Source organism: Perna viridis, chromosome 1 (genome assembly GCF_037379345.1).
Source record: "Perna viridis isolate PV_CMFRI_1.1 ecotype Kerala chromosome 1, ASM3737934v1, whole genome shotgun sequence".
Taxonomy (NCBI): Eukaryota; Metazoa; Mollusca; class Bivalvia; order Mytilida; family Mytilidae; genus Perna; species Perna viridis.
Window position 1 is genome coordinate 7,152,024 of NC_142445.1, and position 16,387 is coordinate 7,168,410.

Consider the following 16,387-nt stretch of genomic DNA (forward strand, 5'->3'; position numbering starts at 1 on the left):
AATCATTCAGTTATTAATTATAGATGGAAAAGATTGCATAGAGACAGCGGTCCATGAAGAACAGTTCAAGATATTAGAAACCTTGTTTGAAATTGGAGCCTGTCCATCACACCTTTCCCTGAGTAATGGAGATACCCCAATCCATGCAGCTTTGTTTATAGCATTGGAAAAAGACAAAGGTAATTTTTGGAAGCAAAGTTGTTGTCATGTACTTTGATAACTTTGCTTAGATTTCCTTTTATTGTTACTATTGTTGAGTAAAGATTTTGTGATTATATTTTAAGAGCATATTAGTTTTAATAGTATCTTTCCATTTTAATTTTAATTTTTTTAAGTTCAAAGATCGATCAATATTATGAAAATTTGTTTCATATAACTGGTTCTGTCATACTATATCTGTTGAAATAAATGTCTTCCATTGCCACTTAATGTTAAGACTAAGTGATTCTTTAGCCTCCTTCAAAAAAGCATGTTTAAAAACCAGGAATGGTTTCTGCATTGTCACTTTACGTTAACATACCTAATATGCTAAAATCTTGAACTTTGTTATGAATGCATTGGTCTAGAAAGTCCAAGAAAATCACATTACTGGTATGCTTTGCTATATAAAGCTTTAATGTCATTGTGAAAGACAAATAGAAATACAATGAAAAAGCTGCACAATTTGTGTTTAATGACACTTTCTTCAGAACATATTATCTTTTGAATAATCTAGGCAGTTTCAATTTTTTTCGATTTAAAACAACTTTTCCCTTTAGAACTCTTTAATGTTGAGGATTCAGAGAAGCACCATCTGATGCTTTGAAAATCTTAATATAAATATCTGCACTTGAAATAAACATGCCTAAATTTGCAGAAACGTTTAATTGATTAGCTGGCATTAACTCTACTAAAATCATCATTTTGAAAAGCCAATAAATTTAACTCATGTAAGGAAGAAGCTGCATGGATATTTTTTTTATTTTCTTCGGTATTTTCTTCTGTTTTGTGACATGTTTTTATCATTCAATCTTCATTCAGCAATATAATTTCAAATATTCTTTTCCATTTTAGGCAACTTTTCCCTGTTTAACTCTTTAACACAAATGTATGACAAGGATCCAGAAAAGTACCATCTGTTAGATCCCTCCCAGCAAGATAAGCATGGTGATTGTCTGTTCCATCTGGTTGCAAAGGCTAAGTACTGCTCTACTGTTCATAAAGCTACAGAAATATTGTGTGATAGAAAAATACCCTCTAACATTAAAAACAAAGATGGGAAGCTTCCCATGAATTACTTGAGTGCCAAGAATGACCGCAGACGACAGTTCTTTCTTATTGCCTCCACTGTGTCAGCTGGATCAAAGAAGTCTAAGACTACAAAACAACAGAAAAAGTCCTCAAAAAGAAGTGATGCATCTCTTATTTCAGAAAATAGAGGTAAGACTGAAGCAGAACATGACCTTCAGCAGTTTTCAAGGTCAGATGATATTCCAGAGGTTATTAAAGAGTCAGCAGTGAGTCAACCATTGAGAAAAGATGCTTTAAGAAAGAAAATAGATGAAATGATTAGGAATTTGGATGACAGTGCCTACAGCAAATATTCTGGCAGGGGAAGCACAGTAGAGAGGTCAAGTAAAAGGTCAAAAAGTGCACAGGTTGATCAAAAGGTATATTATACTAAAAGAAACATGTGAATCAAGAGAAAAATTCCAATAATGTGCATTTTATTTATTTTATTCCATGGAATAAAACATAGAGATGGATGTTGCATTGGAGTGATAGGATGATAAATCTTGTTAATGTCATATTTTGTCCTTTCAGAAAATTTCAATATTCAGTTGCATTTTTCATGGAAAATTTTCCTTAGCTTTTGATCGCAACATATATGACCCTTAGGCATATGAAGAATCTCAATAAAGGGTCAGGTTCATAAGTCTGTGATTTTGATTCTATAATCTGAATTAATCCACTGAGTTCATTGATTTTCATAAATGACATTTCTCCAAAAAAATGGCAGAAATGATGGCTTTTGAAAATGAAGAAGGATATCCAATTTCATATTGTTTTGTATATAATCAATTAAACATTTCTTTTTTTTTTAAAGGCAATTCAATCTGTTCCAGTACAAGAGGACTCATCTACTTTACCATCAACAAAAGATAGAATGAGTGAACCAAAAGTTAATGTACTAAATACAAGCATTTCCGAAAAAGAATCTGAGACACATGATATAGCTTCAAAGTCTGTCCAAGTTGAGCCAAAATCTGAATCACCAACTTCAGAGGAACTGAAAGTTGGGTTCAAATATGAAAGGTTATCAAATAACAATGAGGAAAACAAAACAAATGTGGAGACAACAATTTTATATTTGAGGGAGAGTGATACATGTAATATTAACAGCTTCAGGGTTGGCTGCAAAGAAGATGGAACAGAAGTTGAAAAACCAGAAGATAAGGAGGTAGAACGTGTTCAGATTATACCTAATTGTGTAGATAATTCTGATGATGATGAAGATGACAATGATGCACATTTTCAGGTATGTCCGTTTAATAACCCAAAAGATGTTACTGCTGCATGATTTATAATTGGAATTGGTCTTTGAATTACACGTATTATTAAATCTGACCAAAAATGTGATTTTGATTAAACCCCTGCTCCAAGTAATTGATAGTTGCTGTTTTACATCTGTCTTTCCACCCAAATCATATATTTTTTTGTTACACTTTTTTTCAGCATTTATGATGTACATTAATAACAAGAAGTTTATATTTGGTAAATGAACTCTGTCAGAGGTACCATACTAGGTTTACAAAAGAACTTTTTAATTATTTTTTTAACATTCATGGTCAGGGAAACAATCTGAGAAAATAACCCAGCATGAGTATTTCCTTCTTTAATTTGTTTAAGAAATTAAAGAATCTGAATATTATTAGTATGATAAATTGTGCTAACATAGTTATTTTTTCTGTAAATGCAAAACAAAGATTGTAAATAGTTTTGGATTTTTATTCCAGTTTGATCCACAAGTGTTTGAGAATTTAGAATGGGAAGTTGAATGTACAGCTGATGTATGGAAGGCCTTGAGAGATAAACATGTTACTCCAGAACTCAAACAAAGAATTGTCAGAAAAATACAGTTGCTAGCTGCTGGAGAATGGACAAGTGTTATACGAAAAAAACTGAATCATGTGCCAAAAACTCTTCGACTGTATGAAGCTAAGTTTTCTAAAGGATGTAGAATCATATGGGAGCTTGCGATAGCATTTTCACCCAGGCTAAGTGAATCTGGAATCATGCTGAAAACTGATGAAGAAAAGTCTGGAGATCCAGTAAAAAGTGGCAGGATTTACTCTGAAATCATCAGGGTTTGGGATATTGTTTTTGACCATGATAAGATCTTTAGCTCTGTTCAGAGAATTGTCAAGTCACATGAAAGAGGAGAGTCATGCATCATACAAAAAAGATTAAAGAACATGCAACATGAGCAGTATTCTAATGAAAAGAAGAGAATACCAAGAAAATATGAGGAGACTGATGTAGAAAAGGGTCAGTTGGAAGAGATAGAACCTTTCTATCCACCTGCTAGTGCTAATGAAACAGAATATCATATTCTGAAATTCTATTCATTCTCCTCAAACCTGGTCTCTCACATCCTGCAGAATATTGAAATAAAAGTGGACTTTCCATTCCGTGTGACAGATTTGGAACATGCTATCATCAATTTAGAGTCCAATGTTCCCATCTTGCTGCTAGGTCGGAGTGGTACAGGGAAAACAACCTGCTGTTTGTACAGATTGTGGAGTAGATTTTTACGGTATTGGACAAGAGCAAAGGAATCTAACAGTCCATTGTTACCAAGAACTGTCCTCTATACGACAAATGACAGGAAAGACGGACAAGACAGAAATATTGAAGGTGTTACTTTGTTAATATCAAAGGGATAAATGATATTCAATTAATTGAATTATGTGCATTCAAAAGTGTTTATCCCATGTAAGTCCGGGTGTCAAAAGAATAGATTTGCAGCCGTGCTTAGCTTTTCGTAAAAGGCGATGTAATAATGCTCAGAACCCTGGCCAAGGCTAGGGCCCTCAGCCTACAGAGTAACTGGGTTGTGTCCCCCCAGGTGGAATGGGTTACTGCTGGCATGTTACATGCTTGGGTCGTCAAGCCATGATACCAAAAATCTGACTGCAAGGTTTTGGGGAAGATTCCTCACATGTTAAAGAATCCTTTTGTGGTATTCTATTGGAGTAGGAACCATTGGGCTCTGCCACAAGAGGCTAAATTGTCCGACCCTACCACCTCTCCATATTTCTAGTGGCAATCAAAATTTGTCGACCCCATTATTGTGTCCCATCCCATTTTTTATTTCATCCTCATTTCATGTTCATTTTATCACCCATTTCATGTTCATCGCCTGAATATATCTGAAATATTGCTACTTGGAGATTAAAGCCCAACAATCAATCAATCAATCAAAAGTATTCAATGAAGGTAAAATTCAAGAAAGTATTATTGGATGATATTTATGTTAAGGATTTAGATTATGGTCAAATAGAAATTGCATTGAAAATTTTAAAGTCAATTTTTTTTTTATGTTTCTCATCATTCAATTTTTGTGAATTTAATTCATTGAACATTTAGAATTTATTTTTGAAAATTAGATTAAAAATGTCTACTGTTTCAAGAAATTGAAGATCAAATTTATTTTGACCACAAGGGGTAGAGGCTTCTTCCTTTATAGCTCACCTTGCCCATAGGGCAATGTGAGCTATTGCTATCGCTTGGCATCTGATTTCATCACTGTCCATCATCATTCACAATTTTTTAAAACTCACTTCTCCTCTGATACAACTGGATTAATTAGAACAGAACTTGGTATGAATATTCCTTAGGGTATTCTGCCTAGAACAGAAGTGGTGATTCTTTAACAAATATGGGTGCCATACTAAAAATATAACATAGGGGTCAGATAGAAGTTTTTTGCATATATCTTCCAAACCATTAGGTTTAGCCAAATTCTGACATGGGGTAATTGTGTTTTGCATGATGAAATCTATCTAGTCAAATTTTGATGAAGATTTGTTACCCCATGTTTTGACATTTTATCTTGCTGTTTTGAATGTCATTACTTCAAAACTCTTCTCCTCTGACACTACTGGACCAATTAGAACCAAACTTGGTATGCATTCTGCCCAGAGCTGATGTTGGGATTTTGGTCCCATCGACATACATGGCTGCTGTAACTAAAATATATGATATGGGTCATGGCAGTTTTTTATATATATATCCCAACAACCTTGAAATTTAGCCAAATTCTGGCTTGGTGATAAAAGGGTTCAGCATTATGAGATCTATCTATGGCCACATTGTCGTGAAAACTTGTTATGCCATGTTGGAGTTACTACCTGTTTTGGACTTTTTAGCTCACCTGGCCTGTGGACAAGTAAACTATTGCCATCACTTGGTGTCCGTCGTTGTCATACTCTTTAACATTTTCTTCAAACTTCTGAAACTATTAGACAGAATTAAATGGAAGTTGGTGTGATTCATTTTTAGGATATCCTGTACAAAGTTTATGCTTTCATTTTTAATTCATCGAAAAACATGATCAAAATAGAACATAGGAGTCAGACAGCAGATTTTTGCATATATCGCCAAAACTGTTATGGTTACATGCTAAAAAATAAATCAACTGTGGTCTTGTGGAATTAAAAGTGTATGGTATTAACCTAAAAATAGAAATTAAATGTAGAGTTACACAAGCACATTAAAACATTGAATTGTTTTATTCACTTGGCCTATGGCTTGGTGATAATAACATTATCTTGGGTATAGCAGTCATTAATTGTATTATAATTTTTTTTATGTTTAAAGCTGAGAACTTCTGGAAAGGAAAGGGTATGGGATATTCATCAATGAGACAACTATCAGAATAATAAAAAGTCTAGAATAAGATATATACATGTTTATATGTAAAAGATGTAAAGTATGGTATCCCTTAAAACTTACGGGATCTTCTTTAAATTTTAGCACATTGTTCCTTAGAACATTGCAGATCGAGATTCCTGTAGTTTTTTGGAAGTTTTAGCCCCACCCCTTTTAAAAGTCATGGGCTTAATGGGGAAAAATTCGTGTTGTCATCAGAAATGATAGAAACTGCTAAAACAATTATTATGCCCACACTTACACCAAATGAACCAAGTTCCACACGCTGTGGTCACATTGTGCTGCTCTTGGTGATGCTCTTTGCCTGTCAGTATAACTCATTGTGGTATGTTATCCTGTATTTTGTGGTTTAATCTTAAACCAGCAATTCAAATTCCAGAGAAAGTAAAAAATCTTCATTGATTTGGACTTGCTGTAGGAATTAAAATTCTTTAAACTCTTAAAATGTTAACACAGTACCTTAATATATGTAACATTTAAAATGTTTTTTTTTTCATTGTTTATAACTAGTTATATGTAGTGGTACTTCTTGCTTACATAGCAACTCATTCATTTTTCTTTAAATAAAATGTTGTCTGAATATAGCTGAAATATTGCTGCTCGGACGTTAAACCCAAACAAACAAACAAATTAAATAAAATGTATAATTTAAAAAGTAGGAGCCTCGTGTTAAAAAAGGGGGTTCCTGGCTAATATTGGTTAGTAAATAAAAAAAACTTTAAAAAGGGGGGAATATTCCAAAAATAAAATTTCCCGTACCCTACCCTCGGCTGGACCTGCCCCTGAGCATTTATGTATTTTTTTTTATTTCATGGTGATATATTGTTAGTCCATGATAAAATCGCTACTATGATTGTGTATAGTAGTCTTATTATCTCCCTTGTATAAAATTAGATTTTAAATATTGGTAAAAAAATTGGTCCAAATGCTTTATTTCAATTAGATTTTCATTAACATTTTTATTTTGATTTGAAAACTTTGAATTTTTAATTGAATTTATGATAATCTTAAAAAATCTTTAAAAGCATGTACGAAAGAAAGCACCACATCCTTTGTAATATTCAAATTTTATATAGACCATTTAATCTTCCACTGTCAATGACGACCGTAGAATTTTTGAAGAAAAGTGATGACTTTAAGTCTTAGAAGTATTTATGAATTTGAGTTCAATCTAGTTGATTGAGCTAATACAATTAATGTAAAAATGCTAGATATACCAGTCAGGCGTAGTATCATCCTCTCTGTGGGAAGGAAGGTCTTAAAAAATTTGTTGGTAAATTAAGTTTGTGTTAATTTTATTACATTTATGTGTTTTGCCAAATTTCCCACTGTATATTCAAAACTCAGACCTAAACATGGCAAATTTTGTATTTGTGAGTTAGGTGCTTGTGGTAAAGACTACCAAAAGTATGGTCCCATTTAAATGCACTGTGTAGACTTTGTTAACATAGGTTTTTTTATATATAACTCCAAAACTTTTATGGTCATATAATGGTGTGGTGTCATTGTCCATGTCATCCTCCTCCTTGGATGCTTGATGTTGGTACCATAAATTGAATATTTGTTGTATGATCTTTATAAAATTTTATAACAAAGTCCCAAACCATTGAAAGAAGGTTGGTAGTGCATTTGGGGGTTATGGCCCCAACTTCCTTAGAATTATGAGCAAAAAAGTAGCTAAAAATAAGCATATCATAGAATTTAACTATATTACCCCAGTTAATTGCGTAGGAATGTCTACAATTTTGTTCAGCAATATTTTATACCATAATTGTCAGACTGGTATTGATTTTTTCGGTTCAATGTTTTAGAAATGGGAACCAGAAACATGCATTTTCCTGATTTGCAATAATTATATTACAAGTTGCCATGCAACCAAAGGAAGGCTGGGAGTGATTTTTAGGGGTTAATACTTGAACTTTTGTAGGATAAGGGGCTACAAAAGGGACTTGAAACAAGCATTTTCCTTGTGTCCGGACAATAACTTTTAATAGCAAAAATGATGGTATCTTATGTAAATTTTTCTACAAGGTGACAAGGTGCCATACCACAAAAGGTAGAGTGGGATTGATTTGGGATTGTGACTTATGGGGGCACAAAGGGGCCAGAATAAAGTTTTTTTAGTTTAGCTGGCCGAAAGGCCATGTAAGCTATTGTCATCACTTTGTGTCAGTCATCCGTTGTGGTCTGTCATTCATTGTTGTCTATTGTCGTTAGCTTTTTTTTGTTTTTTGACATGTAGAACTTTGAAAGTCTTCTTCCCTGAAACCATGCAACCAAATTTAATGCAAGTTTGCATACTTGTTCCTTTGGGTATCGTGCACAAACTGATTGTTTAAAATTTGTTATTGTTTGAAAAACATGGCTGCATTACTTAAAGTAGAACATAGGAGCTAAAATGCTTTTTTGCTATTTTTCCCTCAACTATAGTAGAAGAAAGATGTAAGGTAAGGTACTCATAAGATAAACATGATATTTTGAGTTGACTGACAGTATCGAAATTTTTTGTAAGGTAACCATTTTCAAAATAACTGCCAATTTGTGGCCATTTTGACCTGTTGCTCGGATTCCAATGATATTTGGTTACTTAGTGTTATAAGTTGAATGATAATGACGAAAACTTGTTCTGGGCAACTATTTTCAGAATGGCTGTCATTTTTCCACTAATTTGTACATTTGCTTTCATTTCAATAATATTTGCCTTATATAGTAAACATGGTCTTTTGAGTTGAAGTGATGATGAAAATGTATATCCATGATTTACTTCATTTAATGTTCTTTTTCAGCAAATATATATAGTGGGTTAATGGCCCCTCACACCTGGTGGGATAACAGGGCATGGGGGACTCCTGCCCAAATTTTTTTCCAGAGGTTCTAAAAACACTTTGAAAGGCATTTCCAACATTTTACAGTGTCTTAGGTACTTAGGTCTTGAACTTACAGCATTCATCAGTAGATGCTCTTTTTCAACACTTTTTGTCAAACATGGTAACAAAGCATGACACCTTTTCTTACTTAGTTAATAGGGCATGGTTTGTCAGCTTAGCAGTTCATTCTCTTTGAGAGCCCCTTGTGTTATTTTTGGATAATATTTTCAGGAGAAGCAAATGAATGACTTTGAAATTGTTCCACAACTGTAATTCCACAAAGGAGGGTTTGGATTTATTTTGAAGGTTTTGACTCGAACCACTTCTGAATAAGGGGTCAAAAAGTGACCATTTTGATTCTGTTCAAATTCTTATCCTTTGTCAAATATTTTACTGGAATCAAAAATCATTGCTGTATATGCCCAAACTTGCCCCAACTGATCAGAGTTCAACCTCTGCAGTCGTATCGTTGTGCCATGCAGAGTATTTTATTACCATAGAAGGGTCCAAGGATTGGCAGAAAGCAGGGAGGGAGCACATCTCCACTTTTGCTTTAAAGTAATGTTTGGTTGATTATGTAGAAGAAAAACTTGAAAAGACTGGAGCAGGTCATTTCCCTTTTCAGAATTTTCATTTTACCATGTATTGAACTTTAAAATACAGATCATGTTCATTTATGGTGGTAAATGTGATCACCAAATTAATGTTCTGTAGCTAAAATGAAAGTATGTTACATACGGATTAACTTTTAGCTAGCTTTTTTCTCATGTGGATAAATTTTATAGGAATAGAAGGCAGTTGTCATTCTCCTGGTTGGATTACTTACAAAAGAAACGGTCACTGCCTTGAATCCGTAAAGAATTCCATCAATTTAAGTCTTGTATTCTTTGATTCTTTGATTTTTTATTCATAGTGTTGTTTTTATTTCATTAGATGATGAAGAAAATGTTGAGGAAGAAGAACATCAACTTGAGAGACAGAAAAATGCTGGAAGTGAACAGGGGGCTTGTTGTATGTCCCTAGAAGATGATGAGTTTCCTGTACTAGGTGGTGAGAATGACTTTGAACAACAGTATGATCATCTTCATCAACTTTTTATTACTAAAAATTCTGTGTTGTGCCGTGAAGTGCAGAAAAACTTTAGAGAGTTGATACATGCCTGTGATGTTGCCAAGGAACATACAGAAGTAGAAAGCCAGTCACAACCCCACCGCTTACAAGATTTATCTGAATACCAATATCCATTGTTTGTTACCTCAAGGCAACTTCTGTTAATGCTTGATGCTTCTTTGGAAGCTCCATACTTCTTTGATCGGGCTGAGGATGGGTCATTAAAGGTAGACATAGAAGGCTGGACAGATGGAGATGGACTTCTCAGTATTCTGCCACTTCTACAAGAAGATTCTGATGATGATAGTGATGATGAAGGTGACCTTGATTTTAATGTTAATGATGGTGATGATGATAATGAGAACAGGAACAAAAAACATAGAAAGGTAGACCCAAGGAAAGAGATGACATATGAACTGTTTGCTGAGACCATTTGGCCACATATCAATAAAGGAGTAGGGAAGAAGTACCATCCATCATTGGTTTGGACTGAAATAATGTCATTCATCAAAGGATCCTATGAGGCCTTGTCAAAATCCTCTGGACATCTTAATGAAGAGGAATACCTTGACCTAGGAAGGAAAAGAGCCCCAAATTTTCCTGGGCAAAGGGAGCATATTTACACCCTCTTCAAGCAATATGAACATGTGAGGAAACAGAAGTTTTACTTTGATGAAACTGATCTTGTAAAGGATATATACCACCGTATCTGTGAACAGAAAGAAATGAATTGGGTCATACATCAAGTTTTTGTAGATGAAACACAGGACTTTACTCAGGCTGAACTATGTTTACTCTTAAGACTTTGCCAGAGTCCCAATGAGATGTTTCTGACAGGAGACACAGCCCAGAGTATCATGAGAGGAATTTCATTCAGATTCAACGATCTGAAGTCCTTGTTTTACTATGCCAGTCAATCATTCCAGGTAATCAGTTAATTGCTTTACCAACTAATTACACACCTGTATGAATCAAGTAAAATTATTTGTTTTAAGGGGTGTGTTTGATTTGTTTGTAGGTATTTCATTTGTAGAATATTAGATAGGCTTTTGTTATTTCTGTAGAGGTTGATCATATCAAACTTTTGCCTTGATGAGACAAAGAGATGCCTTAATACATTTATATACAGCGTTGTTCTCGAGAGTTTTTATGTTATTAATTAACACGTGTAATTACAGGTAATGGGTAAAGTTTCTGGCATTGCTGTTCCAAAGCAGGTTTACCAGTTGACACACAACTACAGATCACATGCAGGCATTCTTTCCTTAGCTTCCAGTATATTGGACTTGATGGTCAAGTTCTTTCCAGAGTCCTTTGACAGGCTCAACAAAGACCAAGGACTCTTCCATGGACCAAAACCTATATTACTAGAGTCTTGTAGTGCAAGTGACTTAGCTATGCTATTGAGAGGAAACAAACGGAAGACCTCCCACATAGAGTTTGGAGCCCATCAGGCCATTTTAGTGGTAAATGAAGCTGCACGGGAAAACGTCCCTGAGGAGTTACAATATGGACTCATACTAACAATTTATGAATCCAAAGGTTTAGAGTTTGATGACATTCTTTTGTACAATTTCTTCAAAGATTCTCAGGTATTTATATATTTATGATTTGAGTATATTCAAAAAGAAGATTTAATCCCAAGAGTCCTTAGGCTAACATATTATTTCTTTCAAATGTTTCGTAAGTGGTAGTGATTTCTATAATTTTTGGTTCTTATATTTAATCCTTGTAGTTTTAATCTTATATAGCACATTTTATATGATTGTATTTTATGGACATTGTATTTTATGGACATTATAGACTACTGTCCTTCCACAATCTACACATTGAATGATAACTAAAAGTTTCAATACTGGTATTTTTTTGGCACATTGTTTGTTTTAATGGAATGAACCTCTCTTGCCTTTTGATTTTTTTAAATGATTTTTCATTTCATAATAATGGGGATCTTAGCACCCAAAAATGGGAGGTAATTTGCTATTAGCACAACTGTTTGCTTATTTTCAGATTCAGCATGAACCCTGTTCAGCGCAAAGTAGTGCCACTTTGTAATGCTGATCTTCATTTTTCATGTTTTCCCATGTTACAAGTGGAGGGTATCACTCAGCCCACTTACAGTTCTAGTTGATTACAGAAGACTTTTTATCTTCACAGGCATCAAAAGAATGGAGAGTTGTTACCAATTTCTTGGAAAGTTTATGTGAAGAAACTGTGGTTGATCAGGAGAGTTTGGTTCCAATCAGCTTAGGTATATTAGCTTTGTTTTATTGCAGTTTTTATACTTCTTTGTACTAATCATTTAACTTATGAAAAATAATTTTAGCATTTCATCATCAGTAGCTCTCTTTGGCCCAAGGTTCAAGCATCAGTTACCTTACATTAGTGTCGTCTGTCTCCTTTATTGTTAGTCTGCTTTTTTAGCTCACCTGGCTGAAGGCCAGGTGAGCTATTGCCATCACTTGTTGTCCGTCGTCGACATCCCTCGTCATCCATCGTTAAAAATTTTTCAGAACTCTTCTCCTCTGACACTACTGGACCAATTGGAACCAAACTTGGTATGAATGTTTCTTGGTGTTTCCTGCATAGAACTGATGTGGGGATTTTTGGTTTGTCAAAAAATATGATGAGATCTATCTGTGGTCAAATTTTTGTTTTAATCTGTTCAGCAAAGTTGGACTAAATGTCTTTTTCAACATTTTTTTTTTGTTATTTTTTATGTGATTTCTTTCAAAACTCTTCTCCTTTGAAACTACTTGACCAACTTGACCCTAACTTAACATGAATGTTCCTTGGGGTATCCTGCTTAGAACTGTTGTGGGGATTTTTGATCCATTGAAAAACATGGCTGCCATTACTAAAAATAGAACATAGGGTCAGACAGTTGTTTTTCGCATAAATTTCCCAAACCGTTAGATTTAGCCAAGTTCTTTTTATGCTGAAATGGTCCTTATTATAAGGCCTTCAAAAATGTTGAAGGGATCAAAGTTGAAGTTTGCCCTTGAAAGGTGGCAAATGATGTTGTTTTTTTCTTGTTTTTTTTTTTACAGTTTTCTGCCAATATCTTGGAAGCTATGATAGATGAAAAAGCCTTCAATTGCTGAAATGATCCCTTATAAGTCCTACCAAAATCTTCTTGTCAGTCAAAATTGCTGGACAGCTCCTTGTTAAATTTAATGCCCTTGAAAGGCAAAATTAACCAGGTGAGCACTTCATGCTCCTGGGAGCCTCTTGTTGTGATCAAATAATATGACTATCTTAACTGGTCAGTTATCATGTGAAATCAAATGTGCCTACAGTTTTTGGATTAAATAGTTTTTTTTTTACCTCAAACAAATTATCCACTTTTTGTGTGGTTCTAGTGGATAGCTGAGGGAAACACTTTAGGGTATATCTCTGCTGATGCTAGTAGTAAACAAACTTGACAGAAATAATAAATCTATGTCTTTGACAAAGAACAATGCCGCAGAAACAACAAGTACCAATATTTTGAAATTTGATAGGGTTGTTAACCTTAATACTTAAGTACCCAAAATAATGATCCTCTTTCTATGTAGCTCAAGTTGCTCAGTGGATGGTTTGAGCCACACAAAGTTTTCTCTAAAACAGTATTGAAATTTTGGCCTTTATTGCAAAGGTTTAAAAATCTGGCAGGAATGTTGGAAGGAGGGATCTCTTTAAATGATTTACTTTTTGTTCAGCTTGATCAAATGAAAAGGCAACCAGATTTCAATTTTTTCTTGTGAGTTAATTCAGGCTAGTCAGTGTGTATAGTTCAGCTTTAAGCACTTTATAAGTGCTTTCATTGGGTCAAAATTGATTGACCAGTCCTTTTATGAGGTTGCATTTGCTGTTATTGACATATAATTTATTATGATTAGGATAATTATGGCAAGGCATTTTTAGGCTTTGATGGGCCAAACTTGTATGACAATAACCAATAAAGAAATAATGCGCCAACCATGTTTGGAATTTGTATTTTTTTAGACTTCATGCAGCAGAAGGGCAGACCAAGAGCCTTGAGTTTTGATGAGAAAAAACACAAAGTGCTGAATTCCGAGTTAAAGCATTTATACACAGCAGTTACCAGAGCTAGGGTGAATGTATGGATCTTTGATGAGGACATGACAAATCGAGCACCAATGTTTGAATACTTCAAGGCTAGAAAATTAGTCAAAGTCATTTCTAGTGGTGAAGCGAATAGCTGTAAGACTTATTTGTAGCTTCTAATCAATAAAATGTAGTATGTGATGAAGTGTTTTGAATGAATTTATTACAGTATATCATGAGAACAGGTATGGTGTATATGGTAAAGATACAGCAACTCACTGGGATGAAAATGTCAGCCCAACAGTCTACTTTTTACCCATCATGAATTTGTTGTGATATGTACGGACGAGTGCAGGAATTTTTAGCGTTGACAACAAGTCAACACGTGAAACAAATTTTTACAGAATATGATTTAAGGCATTCGATTTGGCGGGGAGGGGGCGTTTTCGTAAAAATATTCTGGCAACCCTAACTTTGAAAAGAAAATGTCTGGCCTTTGCTCACAAGAATATAAAAAAAATGTTGGCTCCAGATTCAACACTGCTACTGATTATAATAAATTAATTTGAGCAAAATACTGTAATCTGATTGGTTAAATAATTTGGTTATATCTCAATGGAGAAAAAAATATTGATACGTCCCTATTCAGTTAAATTCAGAACTACTTTTCTCATGTTTAAAGATAAAAATATGTTTTAAAATTAATTTAAAAGAATTGGCTATGATAAAAATTTTGTCTATTGAAAAATAGCATAAATTTTCCATGTGCATATTTTGTTTATTGGCCACTTCGGGCAAACAGTCAACAAAGTTTATCAACATTGGTCTAGAAATGGATTTGGTGAAAAACATTGGGAGCTGCTGGATTTCAGGGTTTTGAGACTAAATCAGTTATGATTCATCATACATCTTGATTTCAAATTCATATATTTTAAACAAAACTTAAGCAAATATTGCAGACCTAATCCCATATTTTCAAGTCAAAATTTAAATCTCAAAAAGGCTAACATCCAGGAGCTTCTGGGTGGCTTTGCGCCCTGGACCCCCCACCCCTTAGTCATACAATGAGGACATAACCCATGTCATACCAAAACTGCTTTAAAATATAGTGTTTTTAATTTCTATGTAGAGTCATTATAATTTCCTATGATTTTTTATTTTAGCCATATTTGAAATGACCTTAGAGAATTTTTTTACTATTCAGAACAAGCATATTTTTTTTTCTAATTGTGCATAAAACAAAAAGATACATTATTTATAATTAGTTAAGTCATATCTAAAAATACAAAATAATTTCTGAACTTACAGTCATAGGATATTAAGAAAGTACCGGTAGTAAATAAAAAATAAAACATGAATTTGTTTTCAAGCTATATGATATAAATGCCTGTACGATAATTAGTGCGGTATGGATAGAGCTGAGGAATCTTAAGTTTTAGGTACTTCCCATCTATCAGTCTGTCATTCAGCACTTATCGTTGATTTTTTTTACAATATTGGTTTGAGATATTCACGTAAGGCTGGTTGGTACAAAGACCAACATTATGCCATCATTAAAAAAATCCTAGATTCTTATCCAACATTACAAAATAATTCTTTTATTTTTTTATCAATTTAAGTTAAAAATGCTGTCAATTTGAAAGAAATTGACCTAAATAGCAAAAAATCAAAATAAATATTTCCGGGAAGTGTGAAAATGTTGGGTCAAGAGGGGATGAGAATATAGAATATTTTTTATTTTGGCCATAAGAATTATCAATATATTTTTTACTTCATCCCATTCAAATTTCAGCTGAAGGAATGTTTGCAGAAGAATCTACTCCTGAACAGTGGATAGAAAGAGCAGAGGACTTTATGAAACACAATTTGTATGAAGTAGCTGCCAAGTGTTACAGATGTGGTGAAGACCTATACATGGAGAGGGTTGCCATGACCCATCAAAAGGCACTGAATGCCACCAGAATTAAGGACAATCCAAGTAGAATGAGAAATGAGTTCCTGTTTGCTGCTGACCAATACCTAGAAGTAGGACTCCCAGTTAAAGCAGCCATCTGTTTACAGAATGCCAGGGAGAAAGAACTGCTGGCTCATTTGTATGAAAAAATGGGACAGGTATATATACGAAATGCAATCAATAATAAAATAGTATTTTTTGACAGTCTTCTTAAGCCCACTCCTTTAGTCATCAGAGACATGATGTTTTACTGCTTTAGATATTATAAAATTTATCAACAAATAAATTGCAGCTACCATTCATGAGAACAACTGAAAATTATGTCTTCCACACTTAGGTGGTTAGGACATGATGTATAGTTGTACATATTACCATGAATTTATGATCCACAGAATTTTCTGGGAGTTATACACCTTTTAACATTTGAAATTGGGGATATACTTTTTAAGGTAAAATATTAAATAAAATTTTA

The 16,387-nt window shown here is 33.9% G+C and overlaps 1 protein-coding gene across 4 annotated transcripts in view; it reads left to right on the top strand.

Moving 5' to 3' along the window:
* Positions 1-16,387, top strand: part of LOC148627037 (TPR and ankyrin repeat-containing protein 1-like) — a 42,521-nt gene that overhangs the window by 14,678 nt on the left and 11,456 nt on the right. For all 4 annotated transcript variants that reach the window (XM_088566089.1, XM_088566108.1, XM_088566099.1 and 1 more), the window contains 9 exons: positions 24-179; positions 1,054-1,649; positions 2,087-2,518; positions 2,997-3,897; positions 9,735-10,837; positions 11,090-11,503; positions 12,069-12,162; positions 13,899-14,117; positions 15,754-16,073. In XM_088566089.1, the coding sequence (XP_088422215.1) occupies positions 24-179; positions 1,054-1,649; positions 2,087-2,518; positions 2,997-3,897; positions 9,735-10,837; positions 11,090-11,503; positions 12,069-12,162; positions 13,899-14,117; positions 15,754-16,073 (4,235 nt within the window). The remainder of the gene's footprint in view (positions 1-23; positions 180-1,053; positions 1,650-2,086; positions 2,519-2,996; positions 3,898-9,734; positions 10,838-11,089; positions 11,504-12,068; positions 12,163-13,898; positions 14,118-15,753; positions 16,074-16,387) is intronic.